The sequence below is a fragment of the Gouania willdenowi genome, chromosome 21 (assembly GCF_900634775.1).
Source record: "Gouania willdenowi chromosome 21, fGouWil2.1, whole genome shotgun sequence".
NCBI lineage: Eukaryota > Metazoa > Chordata > Actinopteri > Blenniiformes > Gobiesocidae > Gouania > Gouania willdenowi.
In genome coordinates this window covers 38920351-38938549 of record NC_041064.1, presented here as the reverse complement: position 1 = coordinate 38938549, position 18199 = coordinate 38920351, and the positions used below count along the sequence as shown (strand labels likewise).

The 18199-nt window shown below is 37.8% G+C and overlaps 2 protein-coding genes across 4 annotated transcripts in view; one reads left to right on the top strand and one right to left on the bottom strand.

Annotated features, from left to right (window-relative positions):
- The first annotated feature begins 328 nt into the window (after positions 1-328).
- Positions 329-17743, top strand: ddx18 (DEAD (Asp-Glu-Ala-Asp) box polypeptide 18). The gene is made up of 14 exons (XM_028436334.1): positions 329-492; positions 2731-2886; positions 6359-6475; positions 8791-8926; positions 9067-9167; positions 11032-11231; positions 11310-11424; positions 12718-12857; positions 13373-13534; positions 13601-13753; positions 13812-13925; positions 14002-14058; positions 15291-15468; positions 17531-17743. Exons 1-14 carry the CDS (start codon positions 387-389, stop codon positions 17674-17676), a joined length of 1881 nt encoding a protein of 626 aa, XP_028292135.1. The 5' UTR covers positions 329-386; the 3' UTR covers positions 17677-17743.
- Positions 11088-18199, bottom strand: part of LOC114455235 (glycerol kinase-like) — a 71230-nt gene continuing 64118 nt past the window's right edge. For 2 of the 3 annotated variants that reach the window (XM_028436335.1, XM_028436337.1), the window contains one exon: positions 11088-11225. In XM_028436335.1, coding sequence (XP_028292136.1) covers positions 11185-11225 — 41 coding nt within the window. In that variant the 3' untranslated portion in view covers positions 11088-11184. Of the gene's footprint in view, positions 11226-17108; positions 18004-18199 lie in introns of those variants that run through there. The other variant, XM_028436336.1, reaches the window with a different exon arrangement.

Here is an 18199-nt window from a genome sequence, read left to right as displayed (position 1 = left end):
ATTGTATTATTATTATTATTATTGCTATTCATATTATTATTCATATTCATATTATTACATTATATCATCATTATTAATTATTGTAGCTAAAGAACTGAAATATTCAAGGATGTGGGTGTAGAGATTAAGGGTTAAGTGGTAAAACCAGCATTTTTTATTTGTCCAAACACCTTCTATCATATCTACATCTGTGACGTTTTTAAAAAATTAAACAGTGTAGACGTGTCCCTCCTATATAATGTCTATGGTAAATGCAACTATCAGGATGCCAACCGCCATAAAACACCATAGAAGAAGAAGCGGAGTTTTTTTTTTTCTTTCAGTCAGGCAGCAGCTCAGCCGTCCCTCTGGGGTCCTAGGATTATACACACGTGTGCTGCGGTAACATGGCGGATCTTCAGATGAAACTTCTCCGTAAAAAGATCCAGAAAAGAAACGAGAAGAACAAACAGCGTAAATTAGTGAGTCTGGAGAAGGACGAGGATGAGACAGGTTTGTGATTCTGATGAAATTATTCACTTTTATTTGTTTCAGGCCACACGGTTCTAATGCTAAGCTAGCTAGCATCTCGCAGCACGATTTAAAGTAGCTACTTAAAACAACTGGATCAACATCTGTGGCCAATGTGTACAGACGATATAAGATGACAATATAGTGCTGGGCGGTGCGACCAAAGTTTATATTTAAAACGGTTTACGGTTTTTAACCATATTTTCCTTAAGAAAGGGAGATAATTACTGCGGTAAAATTGCTCAGTGACTTATTTTATTGTCTTAAGTAAATATTTATTATATATTTAATATATATTGAGGTGATAGGGATGTTTACATAGAGGTGCTGTGATCTGATATACCAGTTGTTTAAATCTGAAATTATTGTAAATAAATCCAATATTTTCTACTTCTTTTTCTCTCTTTGGTGTTTAAAGTGTTAAAAACTTAACATCATATATAAACCACCTTAGATTGTTTTATACTGCATTTTACTGTTTAATACTTTATTGTATTAATCAACAACAGAATGTCATCAAAGTACACTGCATTATATATATATATATATATAACACAAAACAGAAAAAAGGATAAATAAAGTGTTTTGTCACACATCTTTTGATGAAGTTATGTAATTGTTAAGTCTACTTTGTCTATTTTCAGAGTAAATTTTATTCATGTTTTGCAAGTTGTTTCTAATTTTTAATGTTATTTTTTTTCATCATCTAAAGTTTGCTGTACGGTTCTAAACCAAAGATTTATTTTTGATGAGATTTGTTGTTTCCATGTTTTTATCGCCTGCTTCAAAGCTTCAACACACAAATTATTAAAAAGTAGAAAATCCACTTTGTTTATTACTAATAGTACATGTTTTCTCATTTCAGCTTTTCTTTTAGTTCAAAGATCTATCAGTACATTTTCTACCTCTTTGTAGGACATTAAGAATCATATTCTGTATTTAATGTACAGAGTATTTTTCATGCTCACATTCCTTTACCTCAATGCTAACGTTGCTAACGTCTAATTGAAAATAAGGTTTGAGAAAAATGGGGAAAAAAGAATTAAACATTGCTTTTGTAATATTTTATAAATTAGATTTTCTTTAGCTTTCTTTCTATTTTGGACCTAATACTGTAATATTTAATTTGTCATTTCATTCATCCATGCATGTTGCGTACGGTAACGTCTTAGCTGTAAAAACTCAAATTCGTTCATAAGTTGCAGCTATTGTTTCAAATTAATCTATTGTATTGTTTGTAATTAATTGTATGTTTTTAGCCTTTTGTTGACCCACAAATCTAATATTTTGTCAGACTTATTTGGTATGAAGTCAGGATCATGTACACATTCATTTTTTATATTTAGTAATTTACATGCCTGCTTCTAGTTTTTAATAGTGTTTAAAATACATACATTCTGTCTTTCTAAAGTTTTTTTTACTTATGAACAGAAATGTCCGTATTGATAACTTGGCCACTTTTCACTTCTTAATTGATTTAAAGATATATAATCATATGTACAGGTACATACATGACATTAGTTTATATTGAACCCCTCCATGAGGAGATGTGATCAACATCCCACCGTTAAAGATTAGATTAGAACCTGTGAGAATCTGATTCATTAACTGCTTTCATCAAATCAATGAAAATAATGAATTGTGTGAAACAATAAAATAATTATTTAATTAGAAAACACAAATGCTACACAATGTGCTGCAGGTATATATTATTTTTAACATGTTATTTGTGCTAATTAATAAAACATTTTTCCTTTGTTTTACAGCAGAAAGCTGAGTACAGATGCAGAAGAAAAAATTAGGGCAAACATAAAATGAACATTAAAAATAAAATAAATAATAAAAAGTAAAAATGGATATTATAACAATAATAGATATTGGTCAAGATAATATATATATATATGTGTGTGTGTATGTAAGTGGGGTTTTACGATGCGTATGAGTGATATTACACATTAGTTTGGTTGTAGAAGAACATCATTATTTACAGATGAAAAAGAGATGTTCAATGATGATGTCGTTGATATGTTATAACATAAAGGAAACACAGGTATTTGGTATATGTGTATATCTGTGATCAGACATTACATAAATGTAAAAGCTTTTATTTTGGTCTCTCACATATTCAGTGTTTTTTTTTTTTTTTGGTTGGTTTAAATTAGACCATGGTTTGTTTTTAACGGGATGAACGACGTGTTAATCAGCTTTTTAATTTTATAGAAAATGGAGTCCAGGAGGATGTGTGTTCAACACCATCCATTAATATAGCAGAGAAGAAGAACCAGGCTGATGAAAGCACAGAGACACCAACTCCTCCCCCTCAGAAGAAGAAGAAGAAGAAGAAGAGAAAACTGAGTGACTCTGTGTCGGCACCAGGTAACATTCACTCACATAATCCATCTAATTAACTTATATATAATCCATCTAATTAATTTATATATAATCCATCTAATTAATTTATATATAATCCATCTAATTAATTTATATATAATCCATTTAATTAATTTATATATAATCCATTTAATTAATTTATATATAATCCATCTAATTAATTTATATATAATCCATCTAATTGATTTATATATAATCCATCTAATTGATTTATATATAATCCATCTAATTGACTTATATATAATCCATCTAATTAATTTATATATAATCCATCTAATTAATTTATATATAATCCATCTAATTAACTTATATATAATCCATCTAATTAATTTATATATAATCCATCTAATTAATTTATATATAATCCATCTAATTAATTTATATATAATCCATCTAATTGATTTATATATAATCCATCTAATTGATTTATATATAATCCATCTAATTGACTTATATATAATCCATCTAATTAATTTATATATAATCCATCTAATTAATTTATATATAATCCATCTAATTGATTTATATATAATCCATCTAATTAATTTATATATAATCCATCTAATTAATTTATATATAATCCATCTAATTAACTATGGCTAAATTTACTTAATCCATTTTATGTTTCCATGATTGCGGCTAAAATAATGATCACGATTATTCGTCACATTAAGAAAAACATCTATATTTATTTAACAAACAATATATAAATATTTTAAAGTGCAAAAGAAAAGCTTTAAAGAAGACATTTGATATTTATTGTTCTAATTATAAATACACTGTTACAGACTCTGTTTAGCAGGTACTGTAGCATAAAATAATTTACAAGATTAAACGACACGTCAATGATATAAAATCTGCGATGACGAATTTCTGCAGTCAATATTATTGATTTTGTCGATTTATCAATGTGGTCATAGTGGACATTAAATCAGCAACATTAAAATAGACGTCCAAAATATGCGCTTAAAAACAGAAAAATGATTGACCTATCAAAAAAATGATTTCAGATGTTTTAGTTTGTCTGTCAATATTAAATGTAATAATGGATAAACTTTAGTTGAGGATCAATGAACTGATCAAGTGTTAAATATCAATCAATCTTTTATTTGTATAGCGCCAAATCATAACCAATGGTATCTCAAGACACTTTACAGTAGAGCAGTCTTAAGGACGGACTCTTCATTTTATGGATACACACATATGCATATATACGTATATACACATACAATGGGGCAAAAAAGTATTTAGTCAGCCACCAATTGTGCAAGTTCTCCCACTTAAAATGATGACAGAGGTCTGTAATTTTCATCATAAATACACTTCAACTGTGAGAGACAGAATATGAAAAAAAAATCCAGGAATTCACATTGTAGGAATTTTAAAGAATTTATTTGTAAATTATGGTGGAAAATAAGTATTTGGTCACTTCAAACAAGAAAGATCTCTGTCTCTCACAGACCTGTAACTTCTTCTTTAAGAAGCTCCTCCTCCACTCGTTACCTGTATTAATGGAACCTGTTTGAACTGGTTATCAGTATAAAACACACCTGTCCACAACCTCAAACAGTCAGACTCCAAACTCCACTATGGCCAAGACCAAAGAGCTGTCAAAGGACACCAGGAAAAGAATTGTAGACCTGCACCAGACTGGGTAGAGTGAATCTACAATAGGTAAACAGCTTGGTGTGAAAAAATCAACTGTGGGAGCAATTATCAGAAAATGGAAGACATACAAGACACTGATAATCTCCCTCCATCTGGGGCTCCAAGATCTCACCCCGTGGGGTCAAAATGATCCTGGTGAATGACCTGCAGAGAGCTGGGACCAAAGTAACAAAGGTTACCATCAGTAACACACTACGCCATCAGGGACTCAAATCCTGCAGTACCAGACGTGTCCTCCTGCTTAAGCCAGTGCATGTCCAGGCCCGTCTGAAGTTTGCCAGAGAGCACATGGATGATACAGCAGAGGATTGGGAGAATGTCATGTGGTCAGATGAAACCAAAATAGAACTTTTTGGTATAAACTCAACTCGTCGTGTTTGGAGGAAGAAGAATACTGAGTTGCATCCCAAGAACACCATACCTACTGTGAAGCATGGGGGTGGAAACATCATGCTTTGGGGCTGTTTTTCTGCTAAGGGGACAGGACGACTGATCCGTGTTAAGGAAAGAATGAATGGGGCCATGTATCGTGAGATTTTGAGCCAAAACCTCCTTCCATCAGTGAGAGCTTTGAAGATGAAACGTGGCTGGGTCTTCCAGCATGACAATGATCCCAAACACACCGCCCGGGCAATGAAGGAGTGGCTCTGTAAGAAGCATTTGAAAGTCCTGGAGTGGCCTAGCCAGTCTCCAGACCTCAACCCCAGAGAAAATCTGTGGAGGGAGTTGAAAGTCCGTGTTGCTCGGCAACAGCCCCAAAACATCACTGCTCTCGAGAAGATCTGCATGAAGGAATGGGCCAAAATACCAGCTACTGTGTGTGCAAACCTGGTAAAGACCTATAGTAATCGTTTGACCTCTGTTATTGCCAACAAAGGTTATATTACAAAGTATTGAGTTGAATTTTTGTTATTGACCAGATACTTATTTTCCACCATAATTTACAAATAAATTCTTTAAAATTCCTACAATATGAATTCCTGGATTTTTTTTTCACATTCTGTCTCTCACAGTTGAAGTGAACCTATGATGGAAATTACAGACTCTGTCATCATTTTAAGTGGGAGAACTTTCACAATTGGTGGCTGACTAAATACTTTTTTGCCCCACTGTACATATGTATCCCACACCCAACATGAATTCATCATGGCGGCAAGGAAAACCTTCTGTTAAGCAGCAGGAACCTTGTGTGGATCCCATTCCTATGATGAACAGCCATCCACGTTATGCTGTGTTGGGTGTGTGCAGAGGAAAGGGTGGAGACAGAGTTGTTGAGACTCTGTAACTCCACACTGAGGATCCCACGGACCTGCAAGACAAAAGCCAGAAGGAGAACAGGAGCAAACACACAAGGGAAGAAGCAGACATAGAGGGAGTGTTAGAGAGAGGAATGGGACCCTCTCTAACCTAAATGACCTCTCTCTTAACGCCCTCTCCTAATATGTGTGTGTGCTGAGGCTCTTCAATGTAATCATTTACACGTATTCAAGTGTCAAATGTTTAGTAAATATTGAAATGTTAACGAGATGGTTTTATATCCTTGTGTAAATACTAGTTACATTAAGTCATAATAAATAATTATTAACTGAAAATTATTAGTTAGATTAGTCAATTAATCGATAGATTAATTATATTAAAATAATAAATGTACTCATTGTGATCAATACATTATTACCTCAACTTTTAATCAACATGATTGAATCATTGCCCAGCGCTAACAGTGTTTGTAGTTTAATTTATAATTTAATTACTGTAGAAACATGTTCAATGACCTCATTGTTTTTTTTAGCTGAAAAAAACTCAAAAACTGAGGAAGAGAAAGAAGAGGAGGAGCCTGACCAATCAAAGACATCTGCAGGTCCTGAGGAGGAAGAGGAGGAGCCTGCATTACCTTCTGGGTTAACAGGTAGTAAACATAGTGTCTACAATACGTGTATCATTTGTTTTTCATTATGTAACAAAAACGTGAAAAATGAAAAAAACACTCATTATTTGATATTTGTTTCTAAAGCCAAAATGAAAAACGCCTTGTTTTTCAAATTCAAGCTCTTTTGCTTTGATACAGAAAACGGAAAATGAAAAAACACTTTTATTCGTTTTCTCCATTTCCGATTGGCCAAAGTACGTGACCAGGAAGTGAAGCGTTACCTGTGTCAGTTACATGTCTGATAACACAAGCTGTGTCATAGCTGGACTGAAGGAATATACGGAGCACATTCTGAGGTATCATTAGCTCTGGAACACTTAGAGTCTCTAAATGTCCGTGAGAACGTTCTGTGAAAAGGACACGTTTCTGATGCACAGTTAGAAGCAGTGATTTTATCATCAATCAACCTTTTCACATTCTGGAACTGTGCGTGTGTGACGTGGGGGCGGTCAAAGGTAGAGATGTATATAAACGTCAACAAGCTTCTTCACTCTATTGATATTTCCAACCTAACAGCGTTTTTAATGTTATTCCAGAGATCGTTAGTGTTTATATTATTAATATTACACATATTCAGACTGGAGGAGGGGCCAGGGTTTTCTGCTGATGTCACTTATGGCCAATCAGAGCACTTTTAAAAACTGATGAGGCAGCTCAGCAGCAGAATGAAGCTACACACTCCCCTCACCTCCACCCCTGGTTAATGAAAACACTACCTGTGTCTGCAGCGTGTGAATTAAGACTCTACCTGTGATTGATGCTCATATCTTTAATAAACCAATGAGAGAAGCTGTATTAAAGCTACAGACCTCCTGTGTTTACACACTCCTCTCCCAAGCTATTATAGAAACATGTTTTACATTATGTATTTACTTTATTGTTGTTGGTTTCTTTTTCTGACTTGTGTTGTTATTTTAACAACTGTAAAGTGTTTTTGAAAAGCACTTAAAAATAAAATGATTTATTATTATTATTATTGATGAGACAAGTGATATTTCTGAATGTGAAAAGGACAGTATGAGTTCTCACTGTGAAAAGATAAATTTACAAGGTTCACCATTCACTAACCAGATCCATGATTATTTTATTAAGATATTATTTTATTACATTTACACATTTGAAGGAAATGCACCAGAGGAACTGGAGTAACACCATCAGCTGAAACAGTTTGAAAAGTCAGGAAAAAAAACAGAATTTCCAGCTCGTGTGCAGCATTAGCTTTAGCAGCATTAGCTTTAGCAGCATTAGCTTTAGCAGCATTAGCTTTAGCAGCTAACTCAGTTTTTCTGTCTCAGAGATTGATGCTACATTTATGTAAAAAATGTTCAAATAATCAACGCTGTAACGGGTTAAATAATGTAAATCTCTGTCAGACTAGTTTCCTACACCGTCAGCCATGGAGAGTTTATTCCTCTGACCTTTGACCTCATGCAGAAGAACTGAACCAGAGCGAGAGTGTGAAAAGACTTTTCTAACCCTAGCATAGCCGTTAGCGTCGAATGAGAGTACACTTCCGGGTCACATACTTTGGCCAATCGGTAACTGAGAAAACGAATAAAGGTGTTGGTTTTTCATTTTCTGTACGGAAGCAAAAGAGCTTTAATTTGAAAAACAAGGCGTTTTCTGTTTTTTCATTTTGGTTTTAGAAACAAATATCAAATGAGTGTTTTTTCATTTTTCATGTTTTTGTTACATAATGAAAAACAAATGATACACGTATTGTCTACTTATTAATATCATTGTCATATTTTATTACTTTGTGTATTAGACAAGTTGAGAATACAAACTCTGAACAGTATACAAAGTATTTTTAAATTAAGTGAAATGTTGTACAACATTTAACACTTGTAAACAGCAAAAACTATTAAACTTTTTTGAGCCGTGCTAACGTCAGCTAACCTATAAATCCCTTTTATTTTTTTCCAAATTCCAAGTTTTCCACTTTAATTTTTTAATTCTGTTAAATTATTTTCAGAAAAAATATATATATTACAAAATAAATAAAAAACCCATAGTTAAACAAAATGTTTGTCAAAAATAAAGTAAAATACAATTAAAAGGTAGATATAAGTTGTAGTGATATTGATTATTCTGACTGCTCATTTTTAATTATTTATGTCGTATAAAAATGTACGAGATCAGCATTAATGTCAGTCATATTTCCTCTCAGGGATCAATGGTTTACTGAATCTGATCAGGTTTATTGTTTAGGTTAATATAAATTAGTAGATCACAGTAGTTATCGGGGGGTCACAGTAGATCACATTGGATCACAGTGGATCTCTCTGTTCCAGGAGCCTTTGAGGACACATCTTTTGCGTCTCTGTCTGAGCTGGTGAGCGACAACACGCTGAAAGGAGTGAAAGACATGGGCTTTGAACACATGACAGAGATCCAGCACAAAAGTATTTGCCCCCTGCTGGAGGGAAGGTAGGTTTACATCTACTATAGAAACATGTTTTAGATGTAGAGTGTTTCCTTCTATTGTATAAACATGTTTTAGATGTTGTGTTTCCTTCTATTATATAAACACGTTTTAGATGTAGAGTGAGTTAAAGTTTGTGTTACAGAGACATTCTGGCTGCAGCTAAAACAGGAAGTGGTAAAACTCTGGCGTTCCTCATCCCGTCCATAGAACTCATCTACAAGCTGAAGTTCATGCCCAGGAATGGTGAGCACATCTGAGGAGGAGAAACGCACTGATTAGTGGATTCATTAGTACATTAATCAAGTAATCGTAAAATAGTGTGTGTTCTCTACGTTGAGTGATGATTTAAGGACACAGTAACTATGGAAACAGGAGAAATGTGATGTAAACAGTTTAAGTGAGGAATGTATCCATTATAAAACGTTAATTACACCGTCACCATTATTGTTGTTGTGGGATCACAAATAAACTCTGACAAAGTCCGGAAGTTAAAGTTTTTTAGTGTGTTCAAAGATCCTGTGCTATTTACTAAAAAAAGAAAAGAATAAGAACATCTCAATGTTCACTGAGAAAAAACTAAATCTTACTTTAACCATGAGTTTGTCCTGTAGATGTTACCCACACTGTAACCAGGCATAGAAACAGCTGTTCTTCTCGCCCAAGCCCCTCCCACTCACATTACGTACTAATACATTTTATAATAAATAATTGTATTAATTAAAATAATAAAGCAGTTTCTTATGATATAAAACAAAATACCTTGACATTCCTTCACTGAATGATGCATAAGACAGTGTAATTTAAAGAAAAGCTGAGTAATCACACATTGTATAACATCAGGTACCGTACATGTGCCTCTGTTTGGGCGTTTCCTAGGCAACGTATGTAGAAGTGAGACCGAGAGGTGAGTGACAGCGTATGAAGCAGCAGAATCCTGTGTTCTTAGGATCTCAGTGTTAGGATGAATGAGGCGACGTCATTGACCTGAAGACGCCATAAAGTGTCTATATACGTTTTGTCTTGAGTCCCTCTCTTCCCACTGTGGTGTCATTAGTGACATGGAGATAGGTAACGGTGTAATTAACGTTTATATTAAATACGTTTATCACTGAAGTGTAGTGTGTGTGTGTGTGTGTGTGTGTGTGTGTGTGTGTGTGTGTGTGTGTGTGTGTGTGTGTGTGTGTGTGTGTGTGTGTGTGTGTGTGTGTGTGTGTGTGTGTGTGTGTGTGTGTGTGTGTGTGTGTGTGTGTGTGTGTGTGTGTGTGTGTGTGTGTGTGTGTGTGTGTGTGCTGTGTGATGTTAGAGAGAAATCCACCGTCAGAGTTTATCTTTGAATTCAGTAGATATTCAGACTTTGGTGAAAATATTGAATCTATTGATCATTTTTAGATCATTTTAATGATTTTAATAACCCTATTGTGTATTAGCAGAAAAATTGTGTGTTTTTCTCTGCAGTCACGAAACTGTTTGGCTCCTCCTTTCTTAAGGAGACCATGTGCTGGATTAGTGCATGTTGACCTCAGGCTGCAGGAGTTTAATAAAAATAACTTTATCACCCACCGATGCTTTTCTTTTAAAACTTTATTAAGAAAAATATATTGAGTTTATATCATGAGAACTATTGATCCATGTGGTCCAGCTCTGGTTGTAGTTGATGTGTTTATAGATATTTAAACAAGTTGTTTACTAAAGTACAGCTCCTTGTTATTGTTGTTTGTTGTACTTTAAATATTATACCCATTTTTCACTTTTTAAAACAGTTCCCTATGGTCTAAATGCTGGGGTTTGGTCAAAACATGAATTAAGCAAAAGTGGAGGTTTATGACCTTGTATAATTCAGAGTTAGGGTTCAAAGGGCTCCATTTTCAACCCCCTCTCCCCGCCCCTCTCTTCCACTTGAGACAACTCAGCCGATTTAGTCTGATGTCACAAACTAAGAAAATTTGAAACGGAGCACTTTTGTCTGTTGGAAGACTTACACAGACCACAAACAAACGACTGGATGGTTTATTTCACTTTGTGCTGGTGGACACTCAAGTTACCTCATGTGATCAAAAACACTGCAAACGCTAGATTTTGTCCCCTTTAAATGGTCCTTTGGTTTCAGGTACTGCTGTGGTCATCCTCTCTCCAACACGTGAGTTAGCCATGCAGACGTATGGCGTGCTCAAGGAGCTGATGGCGCACCACGTGCACACGTACGGTCTGATCATGGGGGGCAGCAACCGCTCCGCTGAGGCCCAGAAACTGGCCAATGGCGTTAATATCTTAGTGGCCACGCCCGGCCGTCTGCTGGACCACCTGCAGGTGAGAAGTTATAGACAAATAGAAATGATGAGTTTTACTCACAGAACACAGAGAATAATGAGGATGTTTGTCCTGTAGAACACGCCAGGATTCATGTTTAAAAACCTCCAGTGTTTGATCATCGATGAGGCCGATCGAATCCTAGAGGTCGGCTTTGAAGAGGAGCTGAAACAGATCATTAAACTACTGCCAAGTACGTCCGATATAGATCTATGCTCTTGATATATGTCTATGCTCTGATTATAGTTGCACGATACCCACGGTACCATGTTGCCAAATTGTAACGGTTCCTACTATAAATTCTACATGACGGCACTACTGTGGATTATGATACTACTGGTACCAGTTTCTGCTACATAGCGGCTAAACTCACTGTACGCTATTCACTGGAAAACATACCAACATGGCAACCGAACTCCACAGCTGCTGAATGATTGGCTGTTTGCCTGTTGCTGGTGATGTCCAGAGATATGATAGGCTGTTTCTGCACGCTGGGTCCGCCCCTCTGTAGCTGATTTCCTGTTTGTGTTTCTGCTGGCAGAACTAACTCCATGAAGACAAACAAGCTAAAGTTCTGTCTCACCTGGACGTGTGCACGTCTTACATTCACAAACACCAGACAACACATGGCAGAAGCACCGGGGCGGCGGCTTCGTCGTCAGTGGCGTCACTAATTTTGCTCAAAAAACCAAACTCCAAAAGTCCCATTTGGAACTATTTTATCTTTAAACGAGGCAGAGACGTTAAAGCAATAGATCTACTGTGCAGGCGCTGTCACCAGCTGTAGAAGCCAAAGGAGGAACACTTTTTTTTGTTTCCCGCACAGACTCGGAGCAATCTTTATTATTTACAGAGATATTTACAATGTACAAACAATATTTACAAATGATACACATACAAAGGAGGATCACATCCAATCTCATAAAACACCAGTGACGTCATCCAGAAAATGCATAAATATAGTTTTCTCAGGGAATCACTTCCTGTTTATTGTATTTTGTTCTCTATGGTTTATTATGTTGGAGAAAAAACATTATTGTCAAATAGTTATTTTTATTTAAAGACAGTGGATTTATTATCCTAAGTTGATTATTTATATTAAACATAACTTATTGTGCAAAGGAAACTGATTATTTTTTTAATTTCAACCATATAAATTCTAACTTAATTTTTTCGTTTTTTTTTTTTAATTGCCAATATGTTTTTGTTCATGTATTCTAATCATGCACCAAACAACACTATAAGTAATTAAGTAATTCTAACTCAAATACATTGCAGTTCATAATAATAATAATAATAATAAAAGGCTTCAGTATCACGATATTACCCTGAACTGTGATACTTTGTCTGGTATCGTATCATCGTTACTCATTTTGGTATCGTGACAATTCTTGCTCTGATATAGATCTATGTGCTCATATGTAGGTTTATGCTGATGTAGATCTGTGCTGATAAAGATCAATGCTTTCCTATTGGCTGTTTGCAGAGCGTAGACAGACCATGCTGTTTTCAGCCACTCAGACCAGGAAGGTAGAAGATCTGGCTCGTATCTCCCTGAAGAAGGAGCCGCTCTACGTAGGAGTGGACGACAACAAAGAAAAGGCTACAGTGGACGGACTGGAGCAGGTGAGCCGGAAACCTCTGACCTTTGACCCCTGGTCAGGGCTATGTGGTCCGTCTTTGACCTTTGACCCCTGGTTAGGGCTATGTGGTCTGTCTCTAACCTTTGACCCCTGGTTAGGGCTATGTGGTCTGTCTCTAACCTTTGACTCCTGGTTAGGGCTATGTGGTCTGTGTCTAACCTTTGACCTTTGACCCCTGGTTAGGGCTATGTGGTCTGTCTCTAACCTTTGACCTTTGACCCCTGGTTAGGGCTATGTGGTCTGTCTCTAACCTTTGACCTTTGACCCCTGGTTAGGGCTATGTGGTCTGTCTCTAACCTTTGACCTTTGACCCCTGGTTAGGGCTATGTGGTCTGTCTCTAACCTTTGACTCCTGGTTAGGGCTATGTGGTCTGTCTCTAACCTTTGACCTTTGACCCCTGGTTAGGGCTATGTGGTCTGTCTCTAACCTTTGACCTTTGACCCCTGGTTAGGGCTATGTGGTCTGTCTCTAACCTTTGACCTTTGACCCCTGGTTAGGGCTATGTGGTCTGTCCCTCAGAGAAGCGTTTCCTGCTGCTCTTCACCTTCCTGAAGAAGAACCGTAAGAAGAAGCTGATGGTGTTCTTCTCGTCTTGTATGTCGGTCAAATTCCACTACGAGCTGCTCAACTACATTGACCTTCCTGTCATGGCCATCCATGTAAGCGCTCCCACTCCTACAGATGCCGCTGAGGAAGCAGAGTTAACTGTGTGTTTGACGTCACAGGGAAAGCAGAAACAGACCAAACGCACCACCACCTTCTTCCAGTTCTGCAACGCTGACTCTGGGATCCTGCTGTGCACAGACGTAGCAGCTCGAGGTCTGGACATCCCTGAGGTGGACTGGATTGTTCAGTATGACCCCCCCGACGACCCCAAGGTACCCTGACCCTTTGACCCTCAGTGTGACCGGGAGCTCACGGTGTGTCTCTCCACAGGAGTACATCCACAGGGTGGGCCGGACAGCCCGAGGTATCGATGGCAGTGGCCACGCCCTCCTCATCCTCCGCCCCCAAGAGCTGGGCTTCCTGCGCTTCCTCAAACAGGCCAAGGTTCTCAATTTGTGTTTTATTCTCATGTTTTCATCTTCTCACTGGATCGGTCCTCATTCCTCTCTGTCCTCTGCAGGTCCCACTCAGCGAGTTTGAGTTTTCGTGGAGCAAAATCTCTGACATCCAGTCCCAGGTAAAGGTCAGGGGTCAGACCTGTTCCAGGTAGGGGTCAGACCTGTTCTAGGTAGGGGTTGGGGGTCAGACCTGTTCTAGGTAAGGGTTGGGGGTCAGACATGTTCTAGGTAAGGGTTGGGGGTCAGACATGTTCTAGGTAAGGGTTAGGGGTCAGACATGTTCTAGGTAAGGGTTGGGGGTCAGACATGTTCTAGGTAAGGGTTGGGGGTCAGACATGTTCTAGGTAAGGGTTAGGGGTCAGACATGTTCTAGGTAAGGGTTGGGGGTCAGACATGTTCTAGGTAAGGGTTGGGGGTCAGACATGTTCTAGGTAAGGGTTGGGGGTCAGACATGTTCTAGGTAAGGGTTAGGGGTCAGACATGTTCTAGGTAGGGGTTGGGGGTCAGACCTGTTCTAGGTAAGGGTTGGGGGTCAGACATGTTCTAGGTAAGGGTTGGGGGTCAGACATGTTCTAGGTAAGGGTTAGGGGTCAGACATGTTCTAGGTAAGGGTTGGGGGTCAGACATGTTCTAGGTAAGGGTTGGGGGTCAGACATGTTCTAGGTAAGGGTTAGGGGTCAGACATGTTCTAGGTAAGGGTTGGGGGTCAGACATGTTCTAGGTAAGGGTTGGGGGTCAGACATGTTCTAGGTAAGGGTTAGGGGTCAGACATGTTCTAGGTAAGGGTTGGGGGTCAGACATGTTCTAGGTAAGGGTTGGGGGTCAGACATGTTCTAGGTAAGGGTTGGGGGTCAGACATGTTCTAGGTAGGGGTTAGGGGTCAGACATGTTCTAGGTAAGGGTTGGGGGTCAGACATGTTCTAGGTAGGGGTTAGGGGTCAGACATGTTCTAGGTAAGGGTTGGGGGTCAGACATGTTCTAGGTAGGGGTTGGGGGTCAGACATGTTCTAGGTAGGGGTTGGGGGTCAGACATGTTCTAGGTAAGGGTTAGGGGTCAGACATGTTCTAGGTAAGGGTTGGGGTCAGACATGTTCTAGGTAAGGGTTAGGGGTCAGACATGTTCTAGGTAGGGTTGGGGGTCAGACATGTTCTAGGTAAGGGTTGGGGGTCAGACATGTTCTAGGTAGGGGTTAGGGGTCAGACATGTTCTAGGTAAGGGTTGGGGGTCAGACATGTTCTAGGTAGGGGTTGGGGGTCAGACATGTTCTAGGTAGGGGTTGGGGGTCAGACATGTTCTAGGTAAGGGTTAGGGGTCAGACCTGCTCCAGTTCACCTCCACCTCTGTCCTCAGCTGGAGAAGCTGATTGAGAAGAACTACTACCTGCACAAGTCGGCCCAGGAGGCCTACAAGTCCTACGTCAGGGCCTACGATTCCCACTCCCTCAAACAGATCTACAGCGTCAACACCCTGAACCTCCCCATGGTGGCGCTGTCCTTTGGCTTTAAAGTCCCTCCATATGTGGACCTCAGTATCCTTTGGTTTGGTTTCAGACGTTATTACGTCACTTCATAGAGAAGCTAACACAGTTTTAGAGACTGAAAGAGTCAAAGCTTCTAAGTTAAACATAATATAAAATGTTTTAGATCAAACATGTATTGGTAGAATTGGTGTTGAGATATGTTTTTATTATATTTATTGATCTAAATCATATGTTGGAACATTATTTACATGAAACAAGCAGAAATGTTTTGAATTATCATACTTTTCTCAGATATTGTCAGTTACGGGTTGATTATTTTTATCATAGGTAATATTATTATTATTAATAATTCAACTGTGAGATAGAATATACACACATTCCACTTAAACACATTGTATGATTTTCAAATAATTTTCATTTTATTGCATAGAATAAGTATTTGATAGAATACAAAAAAGAAACTTCATTTTTAGTACAGAAACTTTTATTAGAATTAGATGTTTGGACTGTAAATGGTTCTCATAGATGTTCTATTGGGTCTAGATCTGTAGATCATAATAATAATAATGCATCAATTTTATATAACACTATCATAGACACTCAGTCACTTTACAGAATCAAGACATTATTCTTTCCCTCCACACTTAGTGGTGGTAAGCTACTATTGTAGCCACAGCTGCCCTGGGGCAGACTGACAGAAGTGAGGCTGCCATAGTGAACCATAGGCCCCTTCCACCACTAGACAATGTGGGTGAAGTGCCTTGCCCAAGGACACAATGACAGATACCACAGCAGTGACTGTCCCCCACTGTGGCCCCTGGAACTCTCAGTGGTCTCCATCATCTACTGACCAGGACCAGACCTGCTGATCTTCACAGATCTAACCAGATCAGCCAATCACAGGCTGGGATGGACACAGGTGGTTCTCATAGAGGTTTTATTGGGTTTAGGTCTGTAGATGGTTCTCAGAGCGACTCCATAGTTGTTCTGACTGTTTAAATCATTGTCATGTTTTTCGCTGAAAGGAGGTTGTTGGACTAAACACGTCATGTCCCATCCATCCTCCCCTCACTACGGTCAGTCGTCCTGTCTCCTTTGCTGAAAAGCAGCCCCAAACTATGATGTTACCACCCCCATGCTTCACTGTGAATGGTACTCATCGTTCTTCGTCCCCCAAACACAGCGAGTGGAGTTTAAACCACAAAGTTCTGTTTTGGTTTCATTTGACCACATGACTTCCTCCCATGTCTCCTCTGGATCATCCAGATGTTTATTGGTCACTTTGGTCGGGCCTAGACATGTGATTAGGGTTACTTTAACCCTTTAGTTACTGTGGTCCAGCTCTCTTCACGTCATTGACCAGTTCCTCCCGTGTGGTTCTGAGCTGATTTCAAACTGTTGATCTATCATTGATCCCTTACCAGGTGAGATCTATCTTGGAGCCCCAGACTGAGGAAGACAGACAGTCATTTCTAATAATTGATCTCTTCTCACCAAGCTGCTGATTTATTGTCTTGTAACCCATCCATGTACAGGTCTATTTATTCTCTGGTGTTCTTAGACTCTTTGGTCCATGTTGTTGTGGTTAGTCTGATGTTATGTTTTTATATGTATATGTATTTAATACAGGTTTAAAATGGAGAATAGAAGAAGTTTAGTAGAACTTCTTAAAGAAACACTAACAGGTCTGTGAGAGAATACGTATTTTATACAATAAAATACAAATTCATTATTTAAAAATCATACAATGTATTTTTGTGATTTAAAAAAAAAAGTTTTAAAGTTTAACTACAATGAAAATATATGACCTCTCCAATGTCTGGAAGTATCTATATACACAGATCAATGTGGATCAATGATCCTGATTGTATGATCAAAACAGGAAGTGAAGCAGAACCTATGACTCAGCATGTAATGTGCTGAATCACCAGCAGATCAAAGAGCTGAACATATTTTGATTTTTTTAAACCATGTCACTTGTTTCATTAGTCATTGATGAGATTTTGGAAACATTTGTGGATAAATTGTTGCTCTATAAGATCTTTAGTGTATGACGTGATAGATTAATGAATGTAGAAGCTTTGTTGTCCTTAACCCTTGGTTTCTTCAGACGTCCACAGCAGTAAAGGAGTGAAGATTCAGAAACGAGGAGGCGGTGGTGGCTTTGGGTACCAAAAATCTAAGAACTTACACAAGTCCAAGATTTTCAAACATGTCAACAAAGGAAAAGGAGATGGTCGGCAGTTTTCCCGCTGATGTTTTATTATCACTGATCAATCTTTTATTCCATGTTATTGATCCCCAATAAACAATAAAAATGCTTCATATAAGTGTTATTTCAATGATTCTAATGATCTGTGTTTGACTGTTTAAATGTCATTGGTATTTAATGTAAATTACAAAGTGCTATAAATATCAGATTTATACAGAAATCTGATAAACTACATTTCACTCATTTTATGAAGTACAAACTTGTTTCAATCATTAAAACGTCTGCAGAAAAAAATCTATTCCAAACCATAATGATCTGATTCAAGTGAGTTTAGTTTCAGTTCCATGTCCTCCTCTGATCAGCCTCTGAACCTGTAGCAGGAAACAAACACGTTAACCCAACGACTAACAACTCACATACTCGAGCGTACACCCGCAGTCCTCCAAGCCAATTAAATGCAAAACTCAATTTTTACGATTGCGCTGACTTCTCCACATAGTTGGCGTCAAACGGAACACTGCCCAGCATTGTATCGACCCACATTAAATATAACACCGACCTGTATTT